This window comes from Pantherophis guttatus, chromosome 8 (genome assembly GCF_059756535.1).
Source record: "Pantherophis guttatus breed Tessera chromosome 8, ASM5975653v1, whole genome shotgun sequence".
In the NCBI taxonomy this organism is placed as follows: domain Eukaryota; kingdom Metazoa; phylum Chordata; class Lepidosauria; order Squamata; family Colubridae; genus Pantherophis; species Pantherophis guttatus.
This window is the reverse complement of record NC_142070.1, coordinates 20,716,431-20,742,748: the sequence shown is the minus strand read 5'-3', so window position 1 is coordinate 20,742,748 and position 26,318 is coordinate 20,716,431. Positions and strand designations below refer to the sequence as shown.

The window sequence follows — 26,318 nt, the reverse complement described above, 5'->3', positions numbered from 1 at the left end:
CTCGGCAGCGTCGCAGAGATAAGCGCAGGCAACAGAAGGCGTGCCAGAGATTAGGCTGAGTCACTGGACCACACCCCACAGGATATAAAAGGGGGTGAGGTGGCCATTCAGACTCTGTGACGGACAAAACTAACTACTATCGAGTCACATTGCATCTTTGGAAACAACATTATCGGCCTTGGATTTATTTTATGAAATGGACAATTCTTGACTGTGTGTATTTTGTTTATTGAATAAAAGTTCTTGGCAAGCAGCTACTGGGTTGCTACCAAGCATCTTATCGGAAGAATTGGTTGTCTGCCAGTTTATTTAAGCCCCGGCTGTCTGTTTGTGTGCGTGTGTGAGACGGGGACAGAACACTTCCCATCCAGCCTCCAAAGACTGGTTTTAAGAGCTCTTGGATTTTGGCAGCAGGAGGATTGGGGCTTTTCCATTATGTCTCTACGCCACGTCTCCAACTTCATTTGCCCATCCATATATTTGCAGCTTCATGATGTTCCTGAGATGGAATCAGAATTGAATGCAGGAGCTATGGAAATCTAATTAGAGGGGGAGGGAAGAAAAATCTCTTTTTAAAAAAGGAAGCCTTACTGATGGGTGTTCAAATAATGCAGCACAAAGGAAATCCAAAGGGAATGGTCAGAAGGTATAAAAATATCAAAAAGTGTTATAAGACTCCAAGAGAGAGAAATAAAAGGGTGATTAAAAAGTCAATAAATGATGGAACGCCCAAAAGGTTAAGAGATGATGGGTAATGATAAAATATATTAATAAAAAGAAAAAATAGAAAATACAAATAGGGAAAATAGTAGCATACATATTAACAGATAATAGAATCTATTATACTTAAAAATAATAGGTGGAAGTTTAAGATTAGATTATTTATTTATTTATTTATTTATTTATTTATTTATTTATTTATTTATTTATTGGTTCAATTTATATGCCGCCCTTCTCCGGAGACTCAGGGCGGCTTACAGTGCGTTAAGCAATAGCCTTCATACTTTTGTATATACCTGCTTAGTAGGGCTTTCGGCCCCCCCTAAGCTTTTTTATACAAAGTCAGCTTATTGCCCCCACAATCCGGGTCCTCATTTTACCTACCTTGGAAAGATGGAAGGCTGAGTCAACCTTGAGCCTGGTGAGATTTGAACTTGCAGTAATTGCAGGCAGCTGGTGCTACTTAATAGCACTTTAGTTTGCTGCGCCACCAAGGCTCTTGTGATCTGATTGTATTATTAATATTAATAGTGTGTTAAAGTATATTGTGAACTTAAACTTTTAAGGATTAGAAATTGTGGGGATTTTGAGATATAGTCGTTCCTGACTCTAGGGGGTGATGATCATTTCCGCTTCAAAGCCGAAGACCCAGCGCTGTCTGAAAATGTCTCCGTGGTCATGTGGCTGGCATGATTAAATGCCAAAGGCAAACGGAATGCTGTTGCCTTCCCACCAAAGGTGGTTCCTATTTTTCTACTTGCTTTCGAACTGCTAGATTGGCAGAAGCTGGGACAAGCAATGGGAGCTCTCCCCATTACGCAACACTAGGGATTCGAACCACTGAACTGCCGACCTTTCGATCGACAAGCTCAGCGTCTTAGCCACTGAGCTACCATGTCCCTAACTTAGTAGGAGATAACAAATACATGGCGCAAAGAAATGTTATTTATGTTTAAATGAATTAATGAAAAAAATGGCAAAGAATTAAAGAGAATGGTAATGTTGAAGTTGGAAGATCAGGACTATGCATACTTATTTGTACTATTATTGTTAGCATTGCTTTAAAAAGATTTGACCCAGTCAATATAAGGGAAGCCATTAGAGGGCGTGTCCCTTCTCCTCATGTTCTCTCTCATCGTGTATCTCATTGCTCTCCTTGTGTCAGTAGCTGTATGATAAGGTATTTACCACATATAAGTCTGTATATATTTAGCTGTAGATAAAACCACTGTTAATTATCTAAAGGCTCTGTGTGCTGTGTGCTGTGTTTTGCTCCTGGGTTTTTCTCATAATACTAGTCACTCTGCCTAAACTCTGACACATAGACATTCCCAGTCATAAGTGTCTGGAGTCAAGAAAGGCAGTACAATGTTATGTTGTGTTATATAGTGTCCAAACATACTGTATAGTTAATTTTTGGGTTACTGCCAGGGGTGGGCTTCAAAAATTTTAGCAAGGGGTTCTCTGCCCTGTTCTACTGGGTGGGTGTGGCCATGATGGGCATGGCCTAGTCGGCCTCCTGCACCACGGCGGGGGCCGTTTTTGCCCTCCCTAGGCTTCGGAGGCCTTCCTCGAGCCACTGGGAGGGCAAAAACAGCCTCCCCAGGCTCCGGAGGCCCTCGGGGTGCGTTTCTGGCCTTCCCAAACTTCTGATACGTCAATTTTTCGCCCTCCCCAAGCCTCCGCGTGCACCCTGCACTTACTTGCATCCAAAACAGGCCGCCTGGGGATTCCTGGGAGAGGAGGGGAGGGCGGGGTGGAGCCAGCCAGGAGTGGGATTTGGGGGTTCTCTGAACTGCACAGAATCTTAACTAGAGGTTGCCCCAAGCCCACGAACCCCCAGCAGCCCACCCCTGGTTACTGCAGAAAAGGTTCAGCACTGTAGTCTTTTGTGGTCAGATCCTCCCAAACAACCTTGTATTTGAACACACAAATGAAAGAAAAATATCTTTTGGAAGAGCAGCATATGCTCATAGAACATTGTATGCTGTACTAAGCTAAAATGAATAGATCAAGGACAAGGACAAGATTTTTTTCCCCATGTAAATATATAGAGAGAGGATGAACAGTTGATCTATATCTTAACACTGGATTATGAAGTTTCCATAATATTAAGGCGGCCACAAAAGACAGAGGTGAGAAGCTGCTGTTTGTTAAAACAGGAAACTGTTTTTCATATAACAATTGCAGGGATTCATTTTTCTAAGTACAAGGGTTAGAATTTGAGTCTTGGGAGAATGTGATGAACACTTTAGAGTCCTTTAGAATCATATATTACCAATTATGCATTTGTCTTTTGAGATGGTGTTTAAAATGCTGTGCTAAATTCTCTTTTCAAGGACTGCTCTCTCATTTCCAGAGAGATATTTTTTTTGGAGATGTTAGAAAATATAAGCTGCAAGATGTAAAGGGAAGTGATATAGTGATTAAAAATAAAATCTCTATGGGCTCTTTCTCATGGCAAAGTTAAAATTCTATCTAGTAGTTCTTAAACCACCAGAATGCTATTCCTAATTTATTCTCTCTCTTTTGGTAATTCTCATCTTATCTCAGATACAATGACATCAAATAGTGCTTTCCTTATTTACGGTGTAAAAATCGCATTAAGGAAAATAATTGGTGGATTTTCCCCAGGTTTATTTCTCTTCCTCTACTCCCATAGACATCAGCCAAAGTGGAAAACATCGATTTAACATGCAGTGGGGATAGGTAAAGGGGAGCTACGTTTTGACAGATGGAATAGCAGATTTAGTCATCTGTCAAAAATCTTATGATTCTTGACGAACGTATCTTTTCTTTTATGTACACTGAGTGCATATGCACCAAGACAAATTCCTTGTGTGTCCAATCACACTTGACCAATAAAGAATTCTATTCTATTCTATTCTTCTACACCATTTCTGACAAATGGCAGTCCCATCTTGAAAGTCTCAAGTGATGAAGCTCCCACAACTTCTGAAGGCAAGCTGTTCCATTGGTTGATTGTTCTCACTGTCAGAAAATTTCTCCTTATTTCCAGGTTAAATCTCTCCTTGTTTAGTTTCCATCCATTATTCCTTGTCTGGCCTATAGGTGCTTTAGAAAATAGCTTGACCCCTTCCTTTCTGTGGCAGCCCCTCAAATATTGGAAGACTGCTATCATGTCTCCCCTGGTCCTTCACTTCACTAGACTATTCAAAGAAGTCCAACTATCAACTGATATCAAAAGAAATTAAACTTGGTTTCAGTGCTATTCTCAAATACTCCCATTCCAAAACAGACCTTCTGGAATAGTGCTATTCTGAAATAACACATCCCATTTGTCAAAGTATGGGCCTGGTGGCTCAGCAGACTGATAGCATTTTGATTAACACCAGCTCTCTGCAATTACTGTAAGTTCGAATCTCACCAGGCTCAAGGTTGACTCAGCCTTCCATCCTTTCTAAGGTAGGTAAATTGAGGACCCAGTTTGTGGGGGCAATAAGCTGACTTTGTATAAATATACAAAAGTATGAAGGCTATTGCTTAACACATTGTAAGCTGCTCTGAGTCTCCGGAGAAGGGCAGCATATAAATCAAATTTTTAAAAAAAGTAGCCCAATTATTAGCTGATATCACCTAATAATTGAATACTCTTTGATCAGAACCACACAAAATATTGGCCCAAAGCAAGCGCAAGTTTTGATATACAGTTGCTGATTGGTACTAGTAATTCAGCCAAGAATTTACTTCTGTATTACTTAACTCTCTGGGGCAAATCCAGTACAATGCACTTATAATTGTTCTACTCGGTAATCCTGCAAGGACAGGAAAAGCAATCACAGAATCCTGAAGAGTCATGAGCCTATTCCTCCAGAGTTATTGAACTCCTTTTAACTGACCTAAGCAGGAAACCCAGGAGATTAATCTAATTAAAATAGGATTTCTCCAGACTTAGACTTGATATCATTATACTTTTTTCAAAGCCAAGATGCTGTCATGATGAGATGGAAGCTACAAGCCTAATGCAACTTTCCTAGGAATAAAGCCCTAGTGAATGCGACAGAGGTTATTTCTGAGTAGACTTCTATATAGACTTGGGCTATGAATGGGACATGGTTCAGGAATCTTAAAGCAGGAGAACAGGAAAAGTCACTCTCTAATTGACTCAACAAAGGTCTATTATGATGTATTTCGGTTTGAACTATTAAGAGGCATCAGCAATGAAATCCTCTGAAGTCAGCTACTGGTTTTGTGAGTCTGCTACCGAGCGTACGCTTTGCGTGCACATGCGCACCTGAGGCACACCCACGCAGTACTAAAAAAGGAACATTTTGAAGCCTTCTGAGTCTGCAAAGGTAAGTAGAACAGCGAGGGGGGAGAATCCGCTGTGCCACATGATTTAGATTAGTTAGAAAGCAGGAAATCTGACGATTCTAGCTAATATAAATTGCACGTCGCAGCTGATTGTTGCCCAGCTGATTGTCAGAAATACCGGTTCGCCTGAACCAGTAGCATTTTTTGCTACCAGTTTGGGAGACCAGTCTGAACCGGTAGCATTTCACACCTGAGAGGCATGGGCCTAATGCTCATAAAGGGATCACAGATAACATGTGAATGTTTTTTCTGTGATGGTTATTAACTGATTAAACTAAAGGCTTCAGTGAGTGAAGGAATGATCACAGTGATCTCTCAGATTGGATCCCTTGCCATATCCACTGGCCTTGACCACAGATTGGTCAATAGGTCTAGTGAGTAGCATACAAGAGCAGAACAGAGCAGAACAACAGGAGCCAAGCTTCAAGTCACATTGCCGAAGCGAATTATTAGTTGTTGTTAAATTAGTTGTGGCAAATTGCATTGGAAAATCACATGGGAGGAAACTGCTGCTTTTAGAGGTGTGTTTTATGAATGTTGGAAAGTACTATCACACTCCTTCCTGGTTCCTAGCAAGACTCTACCATATTTATTGTTCTCTCAGCATTTGCCATTCTATGTTTCTTTCATAGTCCTTCTCTTGACACTTTCCTTTTCTACCTATTTTCAACTTATTTCAACCTATTTTCCAAAGCAGGACAAGAAGCAATGGATGGAAACTAAGGAGAGAAGCAACCTAGAACTAAGGACAAATTTCCAGACAGTGAGAACAATTAATCAGTGGGACAACTTACTTCCAGAAATTGTGAATGCTCCAACACTTGAAGTTTTTAAGAAGAGGTTGGACAACCATTTGTCTGAAATGGTATAGGGTTTCCTGCCTGAGCAGGGGGTTAGACTAGAACAGCGGCCCCCAACCTTTTGGACATCAGGGACCGGTTCCGTGGAGAGAGGTTTTTCTGTGGACTGGAGGGGGCAGGGTTTTGCATGCTGCTTGCACCCCATGAATGGAGCTTTGCTTGTTTGTGCAGCCTGGTTTCTGGCATGGCGTGGACCAGTACCAGTCCATATACCAGGGATGGGGACCCCTGGACTAGTAGACCTCCCAGGTCCCTTCCAACTCTGTTACACCCCAATTTCTCTTCAAGTTGAGAATAATTAAAACCACCCCTGTTTCATCTGGAGACAAAGTATTTATGCTTATTTAATAGCTTTTCTGTATTTGTCAATTCGAGCTACCCAACAAGATACTCAATTCCACTTCTGCCCTCTTTGGACCTAATTAGTTCTGTAATCATGGCAGTCCTTTTCCTCTTTGGGATTATTTCTGCCTTGATGTCTTTTCATATAATTATTTTACCTTTTGTTTTGCTTTAATGTGTGGGAAAGATGGGCACACAGACTGCTGACTGCTGAAGTCAAACTCATTCTTGCTACAGTGCCCAGATAGGTAGATTTTTTTTTCCTGGTGGCTAAAGCTGAAAGAGCAATAAATCCCAAGGAGAACATCAGTCACTTTACCTGTAATGAGTGGAACACTCACAAATCAGGACATCATTTTTCACAGGAACTCAGAAAAGAAATAATAAGAGACACTGGAGATGGAAAATGTTATTCCCATGTTTCTTATGCCAGCTGAAGGAAAGGTAGGTAGCACTTTAGTATACAGTGGGAAAGGGCTTAAATCAGTGATTAAATTCATTTTTTTTACTACCGGTTCTGCAGGCGTGGCTTAGTGGGCGTGGCTTGGTGGGCGTGGCAGGGGAAGGATACTGCAAAATCTCCATTTCCTCCCCACTCCTGGGGGGAGGCTATTGCAAAATCTCCATTTCCACCCCACTCTGGGGCCAGCCAGAGATGGTATTTGCCGGTTCTCTGAACTACTCAAAATTTCAGAACCTGCTGAATTTCACCCCTGGCTTAAATCCCTGTGCATTGGAACAATGATTCTCAGCCTTGACAATTTTAAGATGTCTGGACTGCAACTCCCAGAATTCCCCAGCCAGTATGTAAGAGAAATGAGTTCATTAAAAGAAAATAAACTCTATGGAAATACAGTGAAAGCAATTATATATTTTTGAGATATCCTAAACATGTCATTATTGCTAAATAGTCAAGGTTACCACTGCAACAGGGTACAAGTAGGTAAGTGTCAGCCACATCCATCGAAATCTAATGACTATAACATAACGTTGGTCTGTTGAATTTTGGAAAATTAAAATATCCACCCATGTCAAATAATCGTATTGATAAAATATATCAGCCTAGGGAAAAAAAATCTACAAAAATTTTTTTTCTGGGGGAACAGTCTACATCTGAAGTATTGGATGAGCATTAATTTATGTTAATTGTATCTTTATTTTCAGTAGAACCAAAATGTAAAGCCTGTATTGCATTGCATGTGTACATCCAGTTCTGTCCTAGAACAAGAATTCCTTTCTACAAATTGTTCAGACAGTGTGCTAGAGACCCCTAGTGTCCATTAAATGAAATATCATGGCCTTCATCAATATTAGTGAATACTTCTCTTAGGCTCAAATAATTGCCAACGGATCACCAGGTTAAAAGCAAGAATTTACAGTTCCTTCTTTCCTTCTTTTAAGTGTAACGGTGTGTTTTCTATAAGTGTAACCTAGTGGCATAAAATTGTGGGGGTTTTGTTTTTAATTTATGCTAATTTTCTTTGTTAGCTCATTTGCTTCTGACAGTTTTTACCATAAAAGCAGGTCATATTTTCTCAAGAGCAAAATAATCATTTTTTCTCTCTTCTTCCCTCAAATTCTGGTCACCAAGAATACAGAGTACATTGGTTTTTAGTCTAATCAAGCAGGACTCTGGTACCTATCTATAAACATATTAGAAGACTTAGACTTAAAATAACTTTATTGTCACTTTGAATGTACACTAAGCGACATACATTAGTAGGAAGTTAGCACCCACCCCCTCTCCTAGGAAAATGAGATATTTTAGGAAATATTAAAAGGGCAGAATATTTCCCCTAAACGGGAGGCAGAAACTCAGCCCCCCCTCCCCCTTTTTTTCAATGGACCGTTAAGGCCTGGGCCAGTCTATTCTACATAACAAAGATCTACCTCCTTCAGGTGGAGCCATAGTAGGACTTGCCCAAATCCCTTTCATTACATCATCACCCAGCAAGAGTCAACCAAGCCTGGGACTCAAAAAGACAACTTACAAAGTTACCCCTGCATGGCCCCGTGGGAGTTTGACAACCAATCAGAATGCAAGCTCAAATTCAAAAGCCCAGAGAGGGCATAAAACTCAGGCACTCTTAGCATCTCTTCCCTTTTTTTTCTTCACCCAAGATCTTCAAGGCATTTGATCCTGTCCACCATTAAAACTATCTTTCCAAGCAGCCACCATGTTTCCAGTGTCTTTCTCCCCACTTGGAACTCAACCCAGAAGGATATTTCTTCCAACACATTAAAATGAAATTTCATTGCATACAGTTCTCAAAGGGCCTCCATCGCTAATATACGCTACATAAACATAACAAAATAAATACATACATACAAAATTATGCATATACCCACATATATTATACGATACCGAGAAACAACACAGTCTAGTTTGGATGTATACATGTACATGGCGAGAGAAATGAATCTTGCGAGTTTACCAGACGGATGGCATAGGGAACAAAGCTGTCACAGAATCTGGTAGTCCTGCTAGAAATACTTCGAAACCTCGTCCCAGGGGGGAGCAACAGAAACAGACCGTGAAGTGGGTGTGTAGGGTCTCTAACAATGCTTTGAGCTCTAAGCACATAGTGCTTATAAGCAGTATCCTGAATGACAGGAAGTGAGCTTCCTATAATCTTCTCGGCTGCCCTCACCACTCTCTGAATGGACTTTCTCTCTGAGGCACCGCAGCCACCAAACCAAACAGTGATGCAGTTTGTTAAAACGCTCTCAATCATGCCTCTGTAGAAAGTAGCCGGGACAGAAGAAGAAAGATGTGCTCTCCTCATCCGACACAGGAAATGCAGACGCTGGTTTGCACACTTCACTAAGGATGACGTGTGGAGAGACCAATTCAGATTGTTAAAGAATAAGATATTGTCCGTTTTTCTGCCTGAGCCAAGAAGGCTGTACAGGTAGTCCTTGCTGAACAACCCTAACTAGAACCAGAATTTCTGTCACTAAGTGAAGTGGTCATTAGGCAAAGCATCATGTGACCACACTGCTTAGAGTCAGTAGTGCTGGCAGCCCCAATTGTAGTCATTAGGTGAGAATCATGCCATTGTTAGGCATGATCCCAGACTTCTTCTGCCCTGCTGCACTTGTCTCCGCTTCAATTCCCACCATCTGCCTCTCTACTCCCACCTCTATCCTTTTGTACACCATGCACTCTGATGCCACCATCCCCAGCTAATATTCATCTTCTTCCTTTTGCTGCTGAAGAGACACATCCAGCCAACACCACTGCTGGCCCTTTGTGAATCCTCACAACACTTCTCAACATCTCACTGAGGTTCTGCAAATAGTCAGCAGCTGCCTCGGTCAAATGTGCCTCAGAAGCAGTAGAAGGAAGACAGCAAAAGTCAACTGGGGGTGGCAGGGGCGTAGGGTGGCTAGAGGGGCAGAGGTAGCAATAGCACTTAAACTTATATACTGATTCACAGTGCTTTACAGCCCTCTCTAAGCAGTTTAAAGAGTCAACATATTGCCCCCAACAATCTGGATCCTCATTTTACTGACCTCGGAAGGATAGAAGGCTGAATCAATTTTGAACTGGTAAGAATCGAACTACTGACAGTCGGGAGAGTTAGCCTGCAATCTAACACTGCACCATCATGGCTCCTGGGGCATGGAGAATGGGAGATACAGGCAGGTGGGGGGATTTAAGAGCAGGCTGCGGTCATATTATTGTGGACAGATTGTCAAGCTTTTAAATTCGATCATGTGACTGTGGAGGTGCTGCAACAGCGGTAACTTCAAGGACCAATCATAACTACCCTTTGTTCACCATCATCATAGCTTCACATGGTCTCTAAATGAATGGTCATTCAGCAAGGACTACCTGTATCTTATATGAAGCTGAACAAATTATTTCAGGAGCTTCAATTCTACTTCATTTACTGTCACAATTAAATAAACTATAGGGATTTTGTGATACCCTGTAATGTTATATTGGAGTGACTTTGGGAGACCAGGCCAAGAGACGCCTGCCAAGGGAATGATCAGCAAAGAGATAGCATTGCCTACAGCTGGGATAGTGGATGGGGCAAGAAACTCAAAAGGGACCCTCCCTAGTCTCTCAAGATGTAAAAGAGGCACAGGGTGAATATATCTTCAAACTTGAAAGATTTTTATCAACGTAGCTTTACAATTAAGTAGAATTAACACATCTGGTTGTGTTTTCTATCTGGCTTGCCCCACAAGGCCAACAGTCAAATGCTAAATTGCTTAAGTTTTCCTACACATAAACAAAACTCCTTCTCACTTGAATATTTTTATGGCTTCTAAAATGGCCCTACAGTTGGGCATCCAATTAACATAGGCTAGTGAAAAAGGAATTACCTCAAGTTCTAATGTAACTTAGTCTGTTTTTTAATCTTGAGAAAAAGCTGTTCTTTAGAGCTGTAATCTAGCATACGATCTCATAGGATCAATTCTGTGATCCTACTTTTTGCCTCGAGTCTCATGGAATATTTAGAAGCACAAAGCAAAACACTGAGAAGAAGCATATTTAATGCAGAGATCACTGGGTTCCCATTTCGCAGGAAAATGGATCCCCAAAGCTTTTTCTAGAAGTTGAGGGCTTCAAGATGGTACCATTGGAAGAAGCTAAGCAGGTTATTATCAGTTTATCGAGGGTTATTTCTCTTATTGAGTAAAATGGCCCTTTCAGGAGAACAGCATAGCTGGGAAGAGAAAGATGATGGAGAGATGGAACATTGAGATAATCAGAGATGTATCCCTGGTTGAGAATGGAATATTGGAGCTTCTCACCTTGATATTATGTTTAAAATCCCTTATTAGGGCTGCTTTTGGGCTTAATATGAGCTGGGGAGGAAACTTCTGTTATCTGATATAATGGGGTTGCAGTGGGCCTTGTTTGGGAGCAGGAAGCATCAATTTGGGTATGATAGGATTAGCAACAAGCGGAACTAGGCTTGATCCTGGTCGCATAGGGGAAGGAAAGGGTGCAGCTTCCACTTCTATCTTCTCCATTGCGCTAAATTCTCCTTTAGATTTCAAATCTGACTGTAGCAATAGCTATCCTAGGTTGCCTTGTAAAACAACTCATGCTTTACAACAAATAGGTTTATCAAACAGTCATAGCAAATGCAGTACACAGCACAGACCAAAATGTTGTATGAAACAAACATTTAATATTACCCACAAAACTTAACACACATTTAGGGCCAGGAGTTATGCCTGTTGTACAACATGATTACTCCCTTGGAAACATAAAAATGAAGGTACTCTATTACAAACATAGAGACAGCTTCTGCTCAATGTACCGTATTTTTCAGAATATAAGACGCACTTTTTTCCCTCCTAAAAGAGGCTGAAAACTTGGGTGCATCTTATACTCTGAATGAAGCTTTTTTGAAGCTTTTTTTCAGCCCTAACAAGGCCCTAGCGAGTGAAGCAATCTCCGCTTCCCTATTTTGCCTCCTCACTCCGACTCTCAGCTGTGAAGCTTTTTTTCAGCCGTAAGGAGGTGCTAGCGAGTGAAGTAATCTCCGTGGTTTGCCTGCTTTTCATTGCTTCCCTCTCCAAAGATCAGTTGTGCTTTAGAAGCTGTTTTTTATCCCCAAGCAAGGGATAAAAACAGCAAACTAATGTGCTGAAGCTGACCAAACTAAGGACGCTAGCCAGATGAATACCTGCTCTGCAGATTTTTTTTTCCCCCTATTTTCCTCCACAAAAACTAAGCTGCTCTTATACTCCAGTGCGTTTTATACTCCGAAAAATACGGTAATTCGTGTCTCCTGAAATGTGCATTGTGATAGTGTGATGGTTAACCAATGGTGGATACTAAATACAGGCAATGTCCATTATGGGTTGCATGGTAAAGATATATCATGTTTATTTCTGGCACATTCAATTATTGAAATGCTTAATAAACTGCATTGTTCAAACATTAGTCTTCAGTCCTAAACTACTTCATTGGTCTTATTTTAATACCAATGTTTGGTATATTAAATAACATAAGTGGAGATACAGCTGGATATTAATTTTGTTTCTTCTTGTAATCTATAATAAACTATGCCAAGTCATATCAAATAAAAATGTCCACAAGCAAGTAATATAATGGGGGAACAAGAACAAGCAAATACAATTGAAACCATGTCCCTCAATAATTCTTGTCTTCAAGGTAGCTGTCTATTCCTGATATTGTCCAGAAGTTTTTGAGCTTCTTGGACCCCATGACCAGCCGCGACATTTAGAAGTTTTTCTACATCCCTGGAAGAGATTAAATTAGTTGGATAGAGAATAGCAGAGAATGAGCAATTCTGTCCTGATGTAGCTTCTTTATTATTTCTAATACTAGAACCCATCTCTATTCTCTTATTGAGCTGTCTCTTTCCTGCGTCTCCATTATCTACTGAATTACTATATTTTGAGAAGTATCACTTGACATTCAGAGAAAAGCAGTGCTGTGGTAGTCTGAGTCATCCAAAGTTATATACTTTTTTTTTCAATATTACTCTTTTACATGAGATTTATTTATACATTGAATGTTGTATAAACACGTCAAACTGAGGCTTGCTATTCTAGAAGTATCAAATCATTCTGAGTTTTCCATGCCCGCTATGCCAAATAGAAGTCCCAACCTCGCTGCTCTATAAGAGAAATGGGCAACCTTTGGCCCATAATCTGTTTTAATGCTCTTTGTAAGGAATTAGTAGATTTCTGGCAAAAAAACACAGTGAATATCACTGTGACAATACTGTAGGTATGATGGAAGAAGACAAAAACTTTTGGTCCTTAGCAAACTCAGCATTCACAGGAATGCACTTGTAGCAGCTTGCCTCCAGACCCTTTTTCTGCATTTAGAATAGAATAGAATAGAATAGAATAGAATAGAATAGAATAGAATAGAATAGAATAGAATAGAATAGAACCCAACAGAACAGAACAGAACAGAACAGAACAGAACAGGAGTAGAGTAGAGTAGAGTAGAGTAGAGTAGAGTAGAGTAGAGTAGAGTAGAGTAGAGTAGAGTAGAGTAGAATAGAATAGAATAGAATAGAATAGAAGTAGAGTAGAAGTAGAAGTAGAAGTAGAAGTAGAGTAGAGTAGAATAAGAGTAGAGTAGAGTAGAGTAGAGTAGAGTAGAGTAGAGTAGAGTAGAGTAAAATAGAATAGAATAGAATAGAATAGAGTAGAGTAGAGTAGAATAAGAGTAGAGTAGAATAGAGTAGAGTAGAGTAGAGTAGAGTAGAGTAGAGTAGAGTAGAGTAGAGTAGAATAGAATAGAATAGAATAGAATAGAATAGAATAGAATAGAATAGAATAGAATAGAATAGAATAACAAAGTGGGAAGGGACCTTGGAGGTCTTCTAGTCCAACCTCATGCTTAGGCAGGAAACCCTACACCACTTCAGACAAATGGTTATCCAACATTTTCTTAAAAACTTCCAGTGTTGAAGCATTCACAACTTCTGGAGGCAAGTTGTTCCACTGATTAATTGTTCTGACTGTCAGGAAATTTGAAAAGACTGGGCATATGGCACTTCTCTGCCTCCCAGCAAGCATGATTTCCACAAAGCAGTAGAAATAGCACAGTGCTTGCTGTCTATTAAGGATCATTCACATGCCCAATGAGATAGTGCTTGGTCTGTGCCTTTCCTGGTCACTTTCTTGTCACTTGCTGTTGATGGAGAGAGGAAAAAAATGTCAGCAAGAAGAGAAGGAGGAGGAGGGACCTAAAAACAAAATGGCTTCCCCTCCTTTGTATACAGGTAGGCCTAGACTTACAACAGTTCATTTAGTGACCGTTCGAAGTTACAGCGGCACTGAAAAAAGTGACATATGACCGTTTTTCACACTTATGACCGTTGCAGCATCCCCATGGCCATGTGATTTACATTTGGATGCTTGACAGCTGACTCACATTTATGACGGTTGTGTCCCCGGGATCATGTGATCACTTTTTGCAACGTTCTGACAAGCCAAGTCAATGCGGAAACCAGATCGACTTAACAACCGGGTTACTAATTTAACAAATAGCAATAGCACTTAGACTTATATACCACTTTACAGTGCTTTACAGCCCTCTCTAAGTGGTTTTACAGAGTCAGCATATTGCCTCCCAACAATCTGGGTCCTCATTTTATCCACCTCAGAAGGATGGAAGGCTGAGTCAACCTTGAGCCTGGTGAGATTTGAACTGCCAAATTGCAAGCAGCTGGCAGTCAGCAAAAGTACCCTGCAGTATTGCAGTCTAACTACTGCGCCACCGTGGCAAGAAAAGTCGTAAAATGGGGCAAAATTCACTGAATGAATTTCGCTCACTTAGCAACTTAAATTTGGGGCTCAGTTGTGGTCGCAAGTTGAGGACGACCTGTATTTTGCATTTGCTTCAGCCTTGTGTACTCCTGGCACAGATTTCATCCTAGAAATTCCCTCCTCCAATGGGAGGAAAACAGGCCCCCCGTTCTTGTTTTTGATGCTATATCAATTTGGCCATTAGTTTCTGAGAATTCTGAGAACAGAACTCCCACCAGAGCAGGAAGCAATTGACATACCTGTCTTCAAGCCCAGTTGTCATATTCTTCAGTTTGCCAACAGCCAAATTAAAAGAGGAATGGGGGTGGCCTTTTTCAGCTGCTTGTCTGAAAAAGAGGAGGCAGACAGGCAATCTAAACCCCTATTTCTAAGAAGTGGGTTTTCTCTGTACTTCTCTTCATGCTCCTACTCACTGACTTGTCATCTCTGGATAGTTAAGAATAATCGAGGATAGTAATAGAGGCAATATTGTAATCTTAGAGTCCTGCATGCAGTCTTTAACCCATAATGCAGAGTTGCACAGTCTATAGTCCAGGGCTATTTGCATTTCCTCTCCAAAAGCCTAGCATACATTCTTAAAACAATCCAACAAATGCATCGTAATATTTAAGAGGAAAACATTATTAAATACATGTGGGGCAGTAATCTTAACTGCATTTAATTCCTTCAATTTAAGTTGAATTAGTGTACATTTATATTAAACCCAATCATATTTTACTTTGTTCCTGGCCCCATCTCTACTTTTTGCAGTAGATTCCCCCATTTTCAAAAGGAAAATGTGATCGTCAGTGCAAAAGGAATTTTGAAAGCTCTGGCTCAAGGGAAACGGATACCTGAAGAATGTTAAAGATATTCTGCCAATAAAATGAGAATGTCGATCCAACCTCTATATCACAGACCCTCACACTTTTCAAGACAAAAGAAGGAACACATCTGCCACAGCGTTATTGCTGCACTAAAATTATATTGTCTGTACAAGGCTGTGAAAGGAAAGGTGTTATGTCTTCCTTTGCAACTCATCTTCCTGCTGGAGCTATTCAATGGTACAGTTAAATAGTTCTAAACTGCTCTCAAATGGTGACGAAATAAATGTTAAATTGGAGACCCTCCCCATTCTCTCTCAAGGTGTCTAATCCTAAGTGCTGTCAAAATTGAACAATTGTGGGTACAAAGCACTTGGGAACCATGTGTCTAGTCTTCAAGATCTGTTCTAATAAACATACAGGAGAGCTAGGTGTAAAAATTGAGGGGAAAATGCAATATTAGATTGCAAATCAAATTTACCCTAATTCACTTACCTAAACCACTGCATGGCTTTCTCTTCATTCTTTTCTACACCAACACCTAGCAATGAGATAAAGTCAAAAACAATAGAATAATTTGTTGTTGTTGTTGTTGTTGTTGTTTCTTGCTTCTTTTTTATGAACTAGCAGGTTTCAACTAATTGTCAACTCTGAAGCAAACCTGACAGAAGCCATCTTGTCCTGCCACAAAGCCTGAGAGGAAAAGGGAGGAGAGGGAAGTAAGATAGCCCAGCATACAGTCAAACAAAAAGTTTTTCTGTGGGAACCAAGGTCGTCATAACAGGTGGCTGGTGAAGGAGGAGAGGAGCCTGCCAACTATGTTCATTGGACAATGTGACTGATGACACAGGGGAGAGGGGAAGTTTTACTCTTTTAATTAGGTGAAAACCACGGGAACTTTTAGAGTTGATTTTCACCGGCTGTGCTTATATGATGTATCCAATAAATATGTTCTTTGAGGAATCTATCTGCCTCGGAGTTCTGCTTTCAATGGGTGATTACTCGGAATGCTGATACTAATGCAACATGTGTACTAAATATAGGAGTCAGGGGTTGTCTAGATGCACTACAGGTTTGCAGGCTATGTATTCTTAGAAACCATGCAGGTTTTACTTCTGTATGATAGGAGCCAGGTTCTTTGATAAAGTGATTGGTGAAATTTAAGATGCAAAATGTTGACATCCATTTCTGCAAGACCACAGGAGTTGTCAATGATTACACAGCACTCAGCTTGCCAGTGGTATCTGTAGAGCAAGTTATTTTGGTACCTTATGCTGCAGACTCCATTCCAGCTTTCTCTCATGATCCTCAGTATATACTTTAGATAGCAGAACTGCAACATCTCTGATACCCTTGAACTATGTTAAAATCTTCTGGTTCATGAAACGACATGCACAATTGTTCTAAAGGCCACAGTTTAGTCTTTGCATGCAAAATGTTCAAGATTTTAATTCTTTAAAGAAGAATTGTAACTTGAAGCAACTTGAAGCAGTGGCTTTTAGCTCAAGGGAAGGAAAAGAAGGCTATGAAAAGGAGAAGAATCTTTTCTGAAACCCTGTAAGCCAAATGAGTTGCATTTGGTCTTTGTCTGAAATTTCCCCATATATGATAGAAAGTACATATTCATCTCCCACATAATGCTGTGTTTGGAAAATTTATAAATCCTGTCTAATTGAACACTTGCCATGAGTGTCAGGAACCATGAGCCAATAATATTATGACAGTTGCATTAAAATGCTTTCACCATTTTCTTTCTTTCTTTCTTTCTTTCTTTCTTTCTTTCTTTCTTTCTTTCTTTCTTTCTATATATACATACATATATATAACCAAAGACCTACATATATATATATATATATATATATATATATATATATATATATATATATATATACACACATATATACATACACACACACACACACACACACACATTAAGAATTGTCCTAAAGATGCGAGTTCCAGGTATAGTTGTAGAAGAAGCGATAGACATCACGATCTCCGGAACGTTTAAAAGTTTTAAAAAAATTTTTTTATTATTTTAAAACTTGTGCTAAGCTTTCGTCGGCCCCTACCGACTTCGTCAGAGTATAAAATCACCAAGCTCTTCAATGGTGATTTTATACTCTGACGAAGTCGGTAGGGGCCAACGAAAGCTTAGCACAAGTTTTAAAAAATTTTTTTTAAAAAAAATTAAACTTTTAAACGTTCCGGAGATCGTGATGTCTATCGCTTCTTATACACATACATACATACAGTATATATGAAATACTGATAGGAGAAATTCAGATACACGTACTGGTCAATGAACCTCACAATTATGTCTCCTTTTCAATATTTATGTTTCAGCATAATATGTGAAAACAGCCAACGTACATCAATCATAAACATTACATGAAAACCAGGAATCACAAATTAGGGTAATGAATGAATTTCAAATTCCAATTTTCCAGAATGTATTTAGATGTGAAAATAATTTACATTTCGGTCATGCCAAGCTCTATATAAAGAAACAAGGATCCTTCATAGATATCATTTTCACAAATCCAAAGGTTGAAAACCTGGGTTAAGGATTGGTCACTCTTCAAGTCAGACATTACCTTTCAAGTATCTCTGTCCCACAATGTGCTGGGCATTGGAATATCCAAGATGAGCATACATATGAGCCACGTGGAAATGGAAATTTTCATAACACAGCACGATATAAAGCAGTAGGAAAATGGAGCCAACAATAGCCATCAGCTATAAAAAGAAGAAAAGAAGAAAATAAATTGAAGTAGCCTCTCTATAGATTTTTTTGTTCTCATTTCTATGATATATTCTCACTTCTCTTCTTCCTTTTTCTGGAAAAGCATACATATATCACAAAAGCATGGCAAGAGGCCAATGGACTTCCCTTCTGGAGAGAGTAATCCATCTCAAGGACTTAAAGTTGCACCCCAGATCACCTGTTACAGGCTGATTCTAAACTAAGGTGAGATGCATTGTATTTCCAGTGAAAATACAGCATTTGCCCACGGATATTCAAAGTTCATGAAAAATCTATGTGATGTGATGTGTGTGCGTTTGTGCGCGTGTGTGTGTATACTTTTGAAACAGAACTGATTCCTGATAACTGCCTGGACAAGTCCCTGAAGATTTCTTTGGAAGGTTTTTGGGAAGTGGTTGTTCTGACTTAGGCTTCCCCAGCAGTACGAAGCTGAGTCCTCATCCCAATAAACTCTTTTATTTAATTTACAGTGAATTCCTCTCCAGCAAAGTCTTTCCTCTCCCACAGTCTTTCAAGATAGTTCACAATTACCAACCTTTATCAGGCTTGGAGAGTGGCCAGGCTGATATCTTTCAGATGCTGCAATACTTGGCAAGAATGCAGTAATGAACTAATTGTCTCCTGCAAACTCCTTTCCTGTGTGAGCTGCACTGGCTGCCGGTGGCGTTCCTGATTCATTTCAAGGTGCTGGTGCTTACCTATAAAGCCCTTCATGGCTTAGGCCCGGGGTACTTGCAGGACCATCTCCAGCCGCTCTCCCATTGTCCTGTGCGCTCTCACAGAGTGGGCCTCCTCAGGGTACCGTTAGCCAAACAATGTCGGCTGACGGCCCCCAGGAGGAGAGTGTTCTTTGTGGGAGCCCTGACCCTCTGGAATGGATTGCCCACCGAGCTCAGGACAGCCCCTGACCTTCTTTCCTTCCGTCACGAGCTGAAGACGTGGCTCTTCTGTCAACTCAAGTGATCCGTTTGGGGATACACTGTTATAATTTTAAACTGTTTTAATAGGGTTGCTGATTTTAATCTTTATTTCATTGTGATTTGTATTGGAAATTGTCTTTTTGTAAGCCGCCTTGAGTCCCTAGGGAGAAAGGCGGCATATAAATTGTAATAATAAATAAATAAATAAATAAATAAATAAATAAATAAATAAATAAATAAATAAACAAACAAACTCCACTCCCCTTTCGCTCCTCTTTTATTCCCTCTGGGAGGGGCCATTCATCGTCCACCTGTGGCCTTACTCCCAAGTCAGCCTTTGTTCTTTAGCTGTTCCAGGGCTGAAATGCTCCCGGTTCAGATTGGCTCGCCCAATCTGATAGCGATGGAGGTGGGTGGTTCAGAGAACCGGTAGCAAAAATCCCTGCCCCCCCCCATGCCCAGCTGAACCGCGCGATCATCAGAGGCTTTTTTTTTTATTTTTAAAAGCATTTTTTCTACAACCTCTTTGGCCGAAGAGGTTGTAGAAAAAATGTTTTTAAAAGAAAAAAAGCCTCTGACGATCAAGCAACTCAGCTGGGATCATCAGAGGCTTTTAAAAGAAAAAAAGGCTCTGCCGATCAGGCAACTCAGCTGGGATCGCCAGAGGCTTTTAAAGGCATTTTTTTTTTCTACAACCTCTTCGGCTAAAGAGGTTGCAGAAAAAAATGCTTTTAAAAGGCTCTGAAGATCCCAGCTGAGTTGCTTAATTGCCAGAGGCTTTTAAAAGCATTTTTTTACAACCTTTTCAGCCGAAGAGGTTGTAGAAAAAATGGTTTTAAAAGTAAAAAAAAAAAAAGTTGGCTACACCCACCTAGTCACATTACCCCCCCCACCAAGCCACGCCCACAGAACCGGTAGTAACAAATTTTAGATTTCACCACTGAGCTGTTCCCTTCGTCTGGCAACTCTGTGCATGCGCACACTGAGAACAGGCTCCAGCTGTTTGTCTGCCTCACTGATATCTGACTCCAAAGGCAGCTGATAACTGGCATACAGCCCTGGCCCCCTCTCTGCCTCCGACGCAGAGCCCTCATCAGAGCCTTCCCCAGACTCCAGGACTGGCCCATGTTCCTCCCCAACCTCCTCACTGTCCGAATCTGCTGCCAGATCCACTGGCGGGCCACAACAGTGGTTTGCCATTATCTTCTTCAGAATAACTGGCCCAAAGTCACACAGGGGGCTTTGTAGCTATGACAGGATTAGAACTCAACATTTCCCAGTTTCGACCTTGCTGTTTTTAACTACTACATCAAACTGGTTCTCTTTTTCTTTTCTTAAAGTAAGGCATAAATTACCACCTTCAAGTATTGCCACAGTAAATTTCCTCTCAATGGCTCCTGAGGAACTGAGAATGCAGTCCTGAGCAACTGTATCTCTTGGCCCAAAGTAAAACTGGTTTATAATATTTATCCAAGGTTCCAGTGTACCAACAGAATGTACCTTTTTATACAAAATGAAATTAATGATTTATCCAAAACTACTATTTCCTTGTGTGAACAGAGCAAAATTAGGCTTTCTGATTTTATTACTGTACATGACAGCAACTGCAGTGATTTCTTTGAATCAGGGATAGATAGATGCCTTCATCACAATAAATTTCAGCTTTTTTATTATCTCTGATTTTTGGCCAGCTGGCTGGGGCTGAGAAGATCCAGACTCATGCATTATAGGCTTCCTATACTGGTTTGAGATCTTAATGCAGCCAATATGGTTACAGAACAGTTGAAAAATAGTCAAAGGAACTGAACTCTGGTGCAAATTGGCAAGGGTGTTGCAGAAGTTTCTAATTGAAAGAAATCAAAGGAAATAAAGTGAATGGCGTCTTAAATTAAAGAACGGATTAAGAAACATATTGTTAAACAGCTTTAAATCAGAACTGTTCCCACAGAGTACAGTGGGAAAAATGAAATTCAGAGTATTAAAAGCTATGAGCCTATGGGTGCAAGACACAGATATGCATGGAAAATAACAAGTACAGTAAGTTTAGCCTGAAGAACAGTAAGCAGCAAAAATTCAAGGAAACAGCCTAGAAATGGGAAGCATAAAAATAAAAAAGGAGCAAGAAACAAAGCTTTAAAGCAAGACGCAGAAAGGAGGAAAGCAGCTAAAATCCCATTCCCTGCAGCTAATAAGGGGAGAGGGCACATTGGGGTGCTCAAAAAACTCAGAAATATCTATTGACATTTATTGGTCAATGTGGGAAGAGAAAAGGGCAGGCAAGTTTCTTTAGGAGGAAATCACCCACTAATTGGCTGGTGGAGGCCAGAGACTTGAAGAGTAGGAGAAATTAAGCTGGGTGGATTTAGATAGGCCACGATGAGGATAACCAAGAGAGATTATAACAAGCAGGAAGCCTAAAACTGTTCCATGAGACTTTTGCGGTGAAAGGAATTGCTGTAGTCATTTTGCAAGGGAGGGAAAATAATTTAAATATATACCATATTTTAGAAGTCAATTGCACTTTTAATGAGACTGTCCAGCCTGTAGTATATAATTTGAGGAACCTCTTTTTTACAAGTTAAAAAGAGATAAAGGTAAAGGTTCCTCTCACACATACGTGCTAGTCATTCCCGACTCTAGGGGGCGGTGCTCATCTCCGTTTCTAAGCCTATTTTTCTACTTGCATTTTTACATGCTTTCAAACTGCTAGGTTGGCAGAAGCTGGGGCAAGTAACAGGAGCTCACTCCGTTACACAGCGCTAGGGATTCGAACTGCCGACCTTTCTGATCGACAAGCTCAGCATCCTAGCCACTGTGTCCCCCTTAAAAAGAGATACACTGAGCTTAATACCGTAGTGTCCTTTAAAGGTATATTTGAATCTGTGAGATATTACCTATTTTTGTATATCTGTATGGTTGCTGTTTTTCCTAGACAAGCAGTAATATTGTACTTGGTGTCCAAAATTAGATAATTTTTTTTTCTGTCTCTCACTGGATACTCCAGGAAATTGCCCCTTATGGTGGCCATGCTAGATAAAGATTTGTTTAAAGTGAATTGTATAGGAACTGAAAGGATCCTGGTTGGAAGATCTACGAAGAAATCAGTTTCTCAAATGCAGAACCGCATTTTAGATACTGCTGTAGATTTGTTTGGTTTTATTTCTTCTTTTATGAAACATGCATGAGAAGACAAACGGAGGAATAGATGGATAGTTTTGTTTTAGGCAGAGTAACTGTGATCTCTTTTCTCCATGTAATAAAAGAATGGGCCATTCACACTTCTTTTGTACAGGTTGTTGATAGATCAGTTTATCACATATTCGCAGGCAGTGGCTGACAATTTATTTGAAGCCAAACAGTATCACAGCTAGAAAACCTTCCACAATGGTTCAAATACCTACTTGACAGCCTCTGGCCAAATAAAATTCAGCTGTCTTTTTAAGCCTGACAAGTTGTGTTGATAACCGTGTGCCTGGTTATCAGCAATGACCAATTGTAACAGAAAACACTGTCCTAGGGAACAGATGTACTGAATAAGAGGTTTTCTATGCTTTAAAATAGATTGTAATGTTTCTTCTGCAACTTGTCTCTCCAAAGTTGTTTGAGATATTTACATATATTCAATCAATCTAGGGATAGCTTGAAATATATTTTCTGTTTTATTGTTTGTTTGCTTGCTTGCTTGCTTGACACGGACACTGCCTGATTCCAACTGAATCTGGATGGTTCATAAAATAAAAATAAACTGTATACAATCTAAATAAAAACAATGTACAAGATGGTAAATCTAACCCAGGGGTCTCTAACCTTGGCAACTTTAAGACTTGTGGACTTAAACTCGCAGAGTTCCTCAGCTAGCCAGGTCTTTAAAACCTTCCTTCATCTTACATGAAAAGAGACATCTATACTGCATTTGTAAAATAAATGAAATGTTTCTTCTAAGGCAGCTCATGTGTGATCTATATTTCATTTTCAACTTTCCTTGGGTTTAGGAGCATTATGGTACAGCATTGCCAGAATGACCTAGGATAAGATTGTCCGAAGGCAGTTCAACAGAAAAGAGGCAGAGTTCCATGGGCCTATGATTGTCTGCATGCAAAACTCATGTTCTATGGTTGAGCATTGGTCTTTCCTGCATCAAAGCTGTGGCATCTCTAAAAAAGACTGAGAAAGCTTCTTGATGGAGAATCCTAGAATATTAATTCTAGTCAATATGGAGATCAGAAGTCAGCTTCTTTTCTGATCTGGGCACCATCAATTAATCCTCTGCAATAGCCTAGCTTCACCCCCATCCCAAAACTATATCCAAAATCTTGTAAGATTCCCAAATTGCAAGATTTTCAATCTTCTTATTCTTGAAATCCTTTGAAACTTCATGAAAAAAGACCAAGAGCTCGTAAGATTTTTGCAATTTTTGTGAATGATTTTTTTTTATTTAATTATTTGAACTTAATCTGACAAACCAGTGGAGAGCTTGGTTCTACAGAGGGGGTTAAAGAAATCAATGAACTGATTTGGTATAAAGCAATGTCTTACACTTATGAGCAGTAGTTACTAGGACTTTGGTCTGGTTTAGCTACATCAGCTCTCTCTATTTTGTATTCTCTGGGTGTGCTGGACTCTGACTTCTATCCTCCTCCGCCAACATAAATACCAGGTTGTTGTCTTGCGTGATAAGAACTTTAATCCAAACCCATGTAGAGACAGGTTTGAGAAATGTGTCTGACAAGAACTATTAGGGATGCTAGCTAATAATTGGCAATCTGATATTGTAAATCAATATTTACAGCATACACAGTTATAAATGTGTTCTTTTCTAATGGAAAGTCTGTCAGTCTATTTGCCAGGTAGACAGATGGACAGATAGATAAGGTTGATAAGACTAGAATAGACAATTATGAAAGAAAATACTACCATAGTCAAAGTTACAAATATGAATGGAGTATAATTAAAGTCCTTATTATGCTATGAATGCTGACTGTGGAGGGAAATGGCTGAAAATTGAAGGTTTGGTAAGGAATTTTAAAAAATGCCAAATGAAGTTACAGCTTCATCATATTCACTGATTCTATCCTGAACATTTCATGCACTTCAATGTCAAATACAGCCATCTTTGAACCAAAAGGCCTGGATTTCTTCTAAATCTGAGGCCCAAATCACAATAAAAGTGACAACATTTTAAACACAGCGTCCCAAATTATGTACCAAAACTTCAGTGTTCTTAAAAACAAACGCTTTAATCTGAGACATTCTTTAAACTTAAAGCTCAGGCTAGTAGGTTCTTTTGTTCCCATTCCATTTCTCTAAATGGAATCCAGTTAATAATAAAATAATAAAAGTGTAAAGTTACAGGTGGCTTTGGACAAAGAGCTTTCCCTATAATATCCACCACAACCTCAAATCCCAACAAAAGTCACTCACCTCCCATTTGTTCCACTTAGAAGGTGAAGGTTTCTTAACCCTCTGGGCAAGGTTAGCTTCATTGATCCCTCGAGGACCTGCCTGGCTCCCTGTTGTCTGCTTCCGCTGTACTGTTGCTGATTTCATGTTCCTCCCTGCTCTCGCATGCTTATTATTAGCCAGCTTTTTACTCCAGTGAAGCACTGCCTGTCTCATCCTCCTCCTGTAGCTCCCATTCAGACTTTATATCCAATCCCTGCTCTTTTTTCTTAGCAACGCTTCTTGCTCTGATTTATAGCCAGCAAGAAAAATAAAATATAGCGTTCATCAAGGTGGACAAAAAAGAAACACCAGATTCATCGCTTCCCTCTTTCCAGCAAACAAGATTCCTATACATTTTTTTCCTGGGAAATAAAACTTTCTGGATTTTGGGAAATTTGTCAGGGGATGCTTGCTTGAGATAAATGCAAAATGATGGGCATAATCAAACTGTCCTGTACAACAAGGGAGATAATCTTGTTTTCAGCAAACTTCTCACGTATCCTCATTTATTAAAGCAAAGAAGTTTCTGTGAGACGTTTTTCAGCTTTACTCTGATTTCTTAGTAAATACCAGGCAATCAATCAAATGGTAACTAATTAGATATCAATGAAAAAAAAAGATGTGAACTATTTTAAAGAAATGTACAGTTTTCCATCAAGATAAAAGCAAGCTTTTCTTTGGCTTGAATTAGAATAATAGCCATTCCATTAAAGTTCTAATAAGCGTATATGTGCAATACACAATGGTTCTAATTGCATTGCTACACCAAATTAAAAGTGAAATCTAAGTATTAGTTATTCCCATATACTTTCAGAGTCTTGGACATTTTGGGGAAGCACTAAAGGATATTTAAGACCATAGTTATCCACTTTTTATTTTTTTACTTATATTTTCAATTTTCATAGCCAGCTATTCTCAGACAAGCAACTCTGAGCAGTGAACAATTATAAAATAAATTAAAATCAGTACAAGCACCAATATATATTGTAAGTATTTGGCAGCCAAGTATTTGTTTTTTCAGTTAATACACTGCTCTTTTACAACCTAGCATGAAAAAATTAAAATGTCTTCAAAAAGTAAAGATAATAGTCGATGCAGAAAGTTGTTAAATATTATATAATGTCGTTATTTATGTTTTGTATTTTACTGTTTGGTGTATGTGTATGTTCTTTTTTTTTCTTTTTTCTTGTCTTTTTCTATTATGTTTTTGGTTTTAAAAATGTAAAATATTCAATTACAAAAAAAAATTTTAAAAAATAAAAAAATGTCTTCAAATCTTCTATATGCAAGACCAACCTTGAAATTTTAAAATATTGTTCTTATATATTCTAGCACTATAGTTCACTTCCAGTTGAATAATAGAACTTCTTGATAAGAACAATTCAATAACTGAATCAATTACCTAGTGGGTAGCCAAAAATCAGACTAGCATTCTTCAGACTAATAAATCTTATTCAAAAGCATACACATTTGTGAACTGGAATGAAATTTAACAACTTGAATGTATTAAACACTCATTGTTTAAATAAGTCTAAAACCTTTTGATGTATTTAAATTAGGCAACTTTTCCTTTGATTGTGCTGGTAAAATTTCTTTATTATTTGCTCAATTGAAATCAGTAATGGAACATCTTGGAAGTCATAATGCTTTGATTTTACTTTGTCCTTTTTTTGAAATTTGATGTAAAATTTGTGTCCATTAATTCTTTTGAGAATGCCTGTCCTGTTAATCCTACTAGAATCCAGAGAGAATTGCTGGCAAACAATGGCATATATTACATTAAAGGAAGAATATGAGAAGGCATCTTTAATTTTGGATGTGAAGTTATTGGGGCCTGTGATAGTGC

General features: G+C 39.3%; 1 protein-coding gene across 2 annotated transcripts; it reads right to left on the bottom strand.

Annotated features, from left to right (window-relative positions):
* Positions 1-455: 455 nt before the first annotated feature.
* On the bottom strand, positions 456-24,731 carry LOC148112561 (uncharacterized). 2 transcript variants are annotated; one of them, XM_087875380.1, is made up of 5 exons: positions 24,452-24,731; positions 17,941-18,082; positions 15,839-15,884; positions 14,780-14,866; positions 456-539 (listed from the first exon to the last, which is right to left on the bottom strand). In XM_087875380.1, the coding sequence occupies exons 1-5, from the start codon at positions 24,644-24,646 to the stop codon at positions 530-532; spliced, it is 480 nt and encodes a 159-aa protein (XP_087731506.1). In that variant the 5' UTR covers positions 24,647-24,731; the 3' UTR covers positions 456-529. The 2 variants fall into 2 exon arrangements, with proteins under 2 accessions (XP_087731506.1, XP_087731505.1); XM_087875379.1 differs by lacking the exon at positions 456-539 and adding an exon at positions 11,395-12,491.
* Between the last annotated feature and the right edge of the window lie 1,587 nt (positions 24,732-26,318).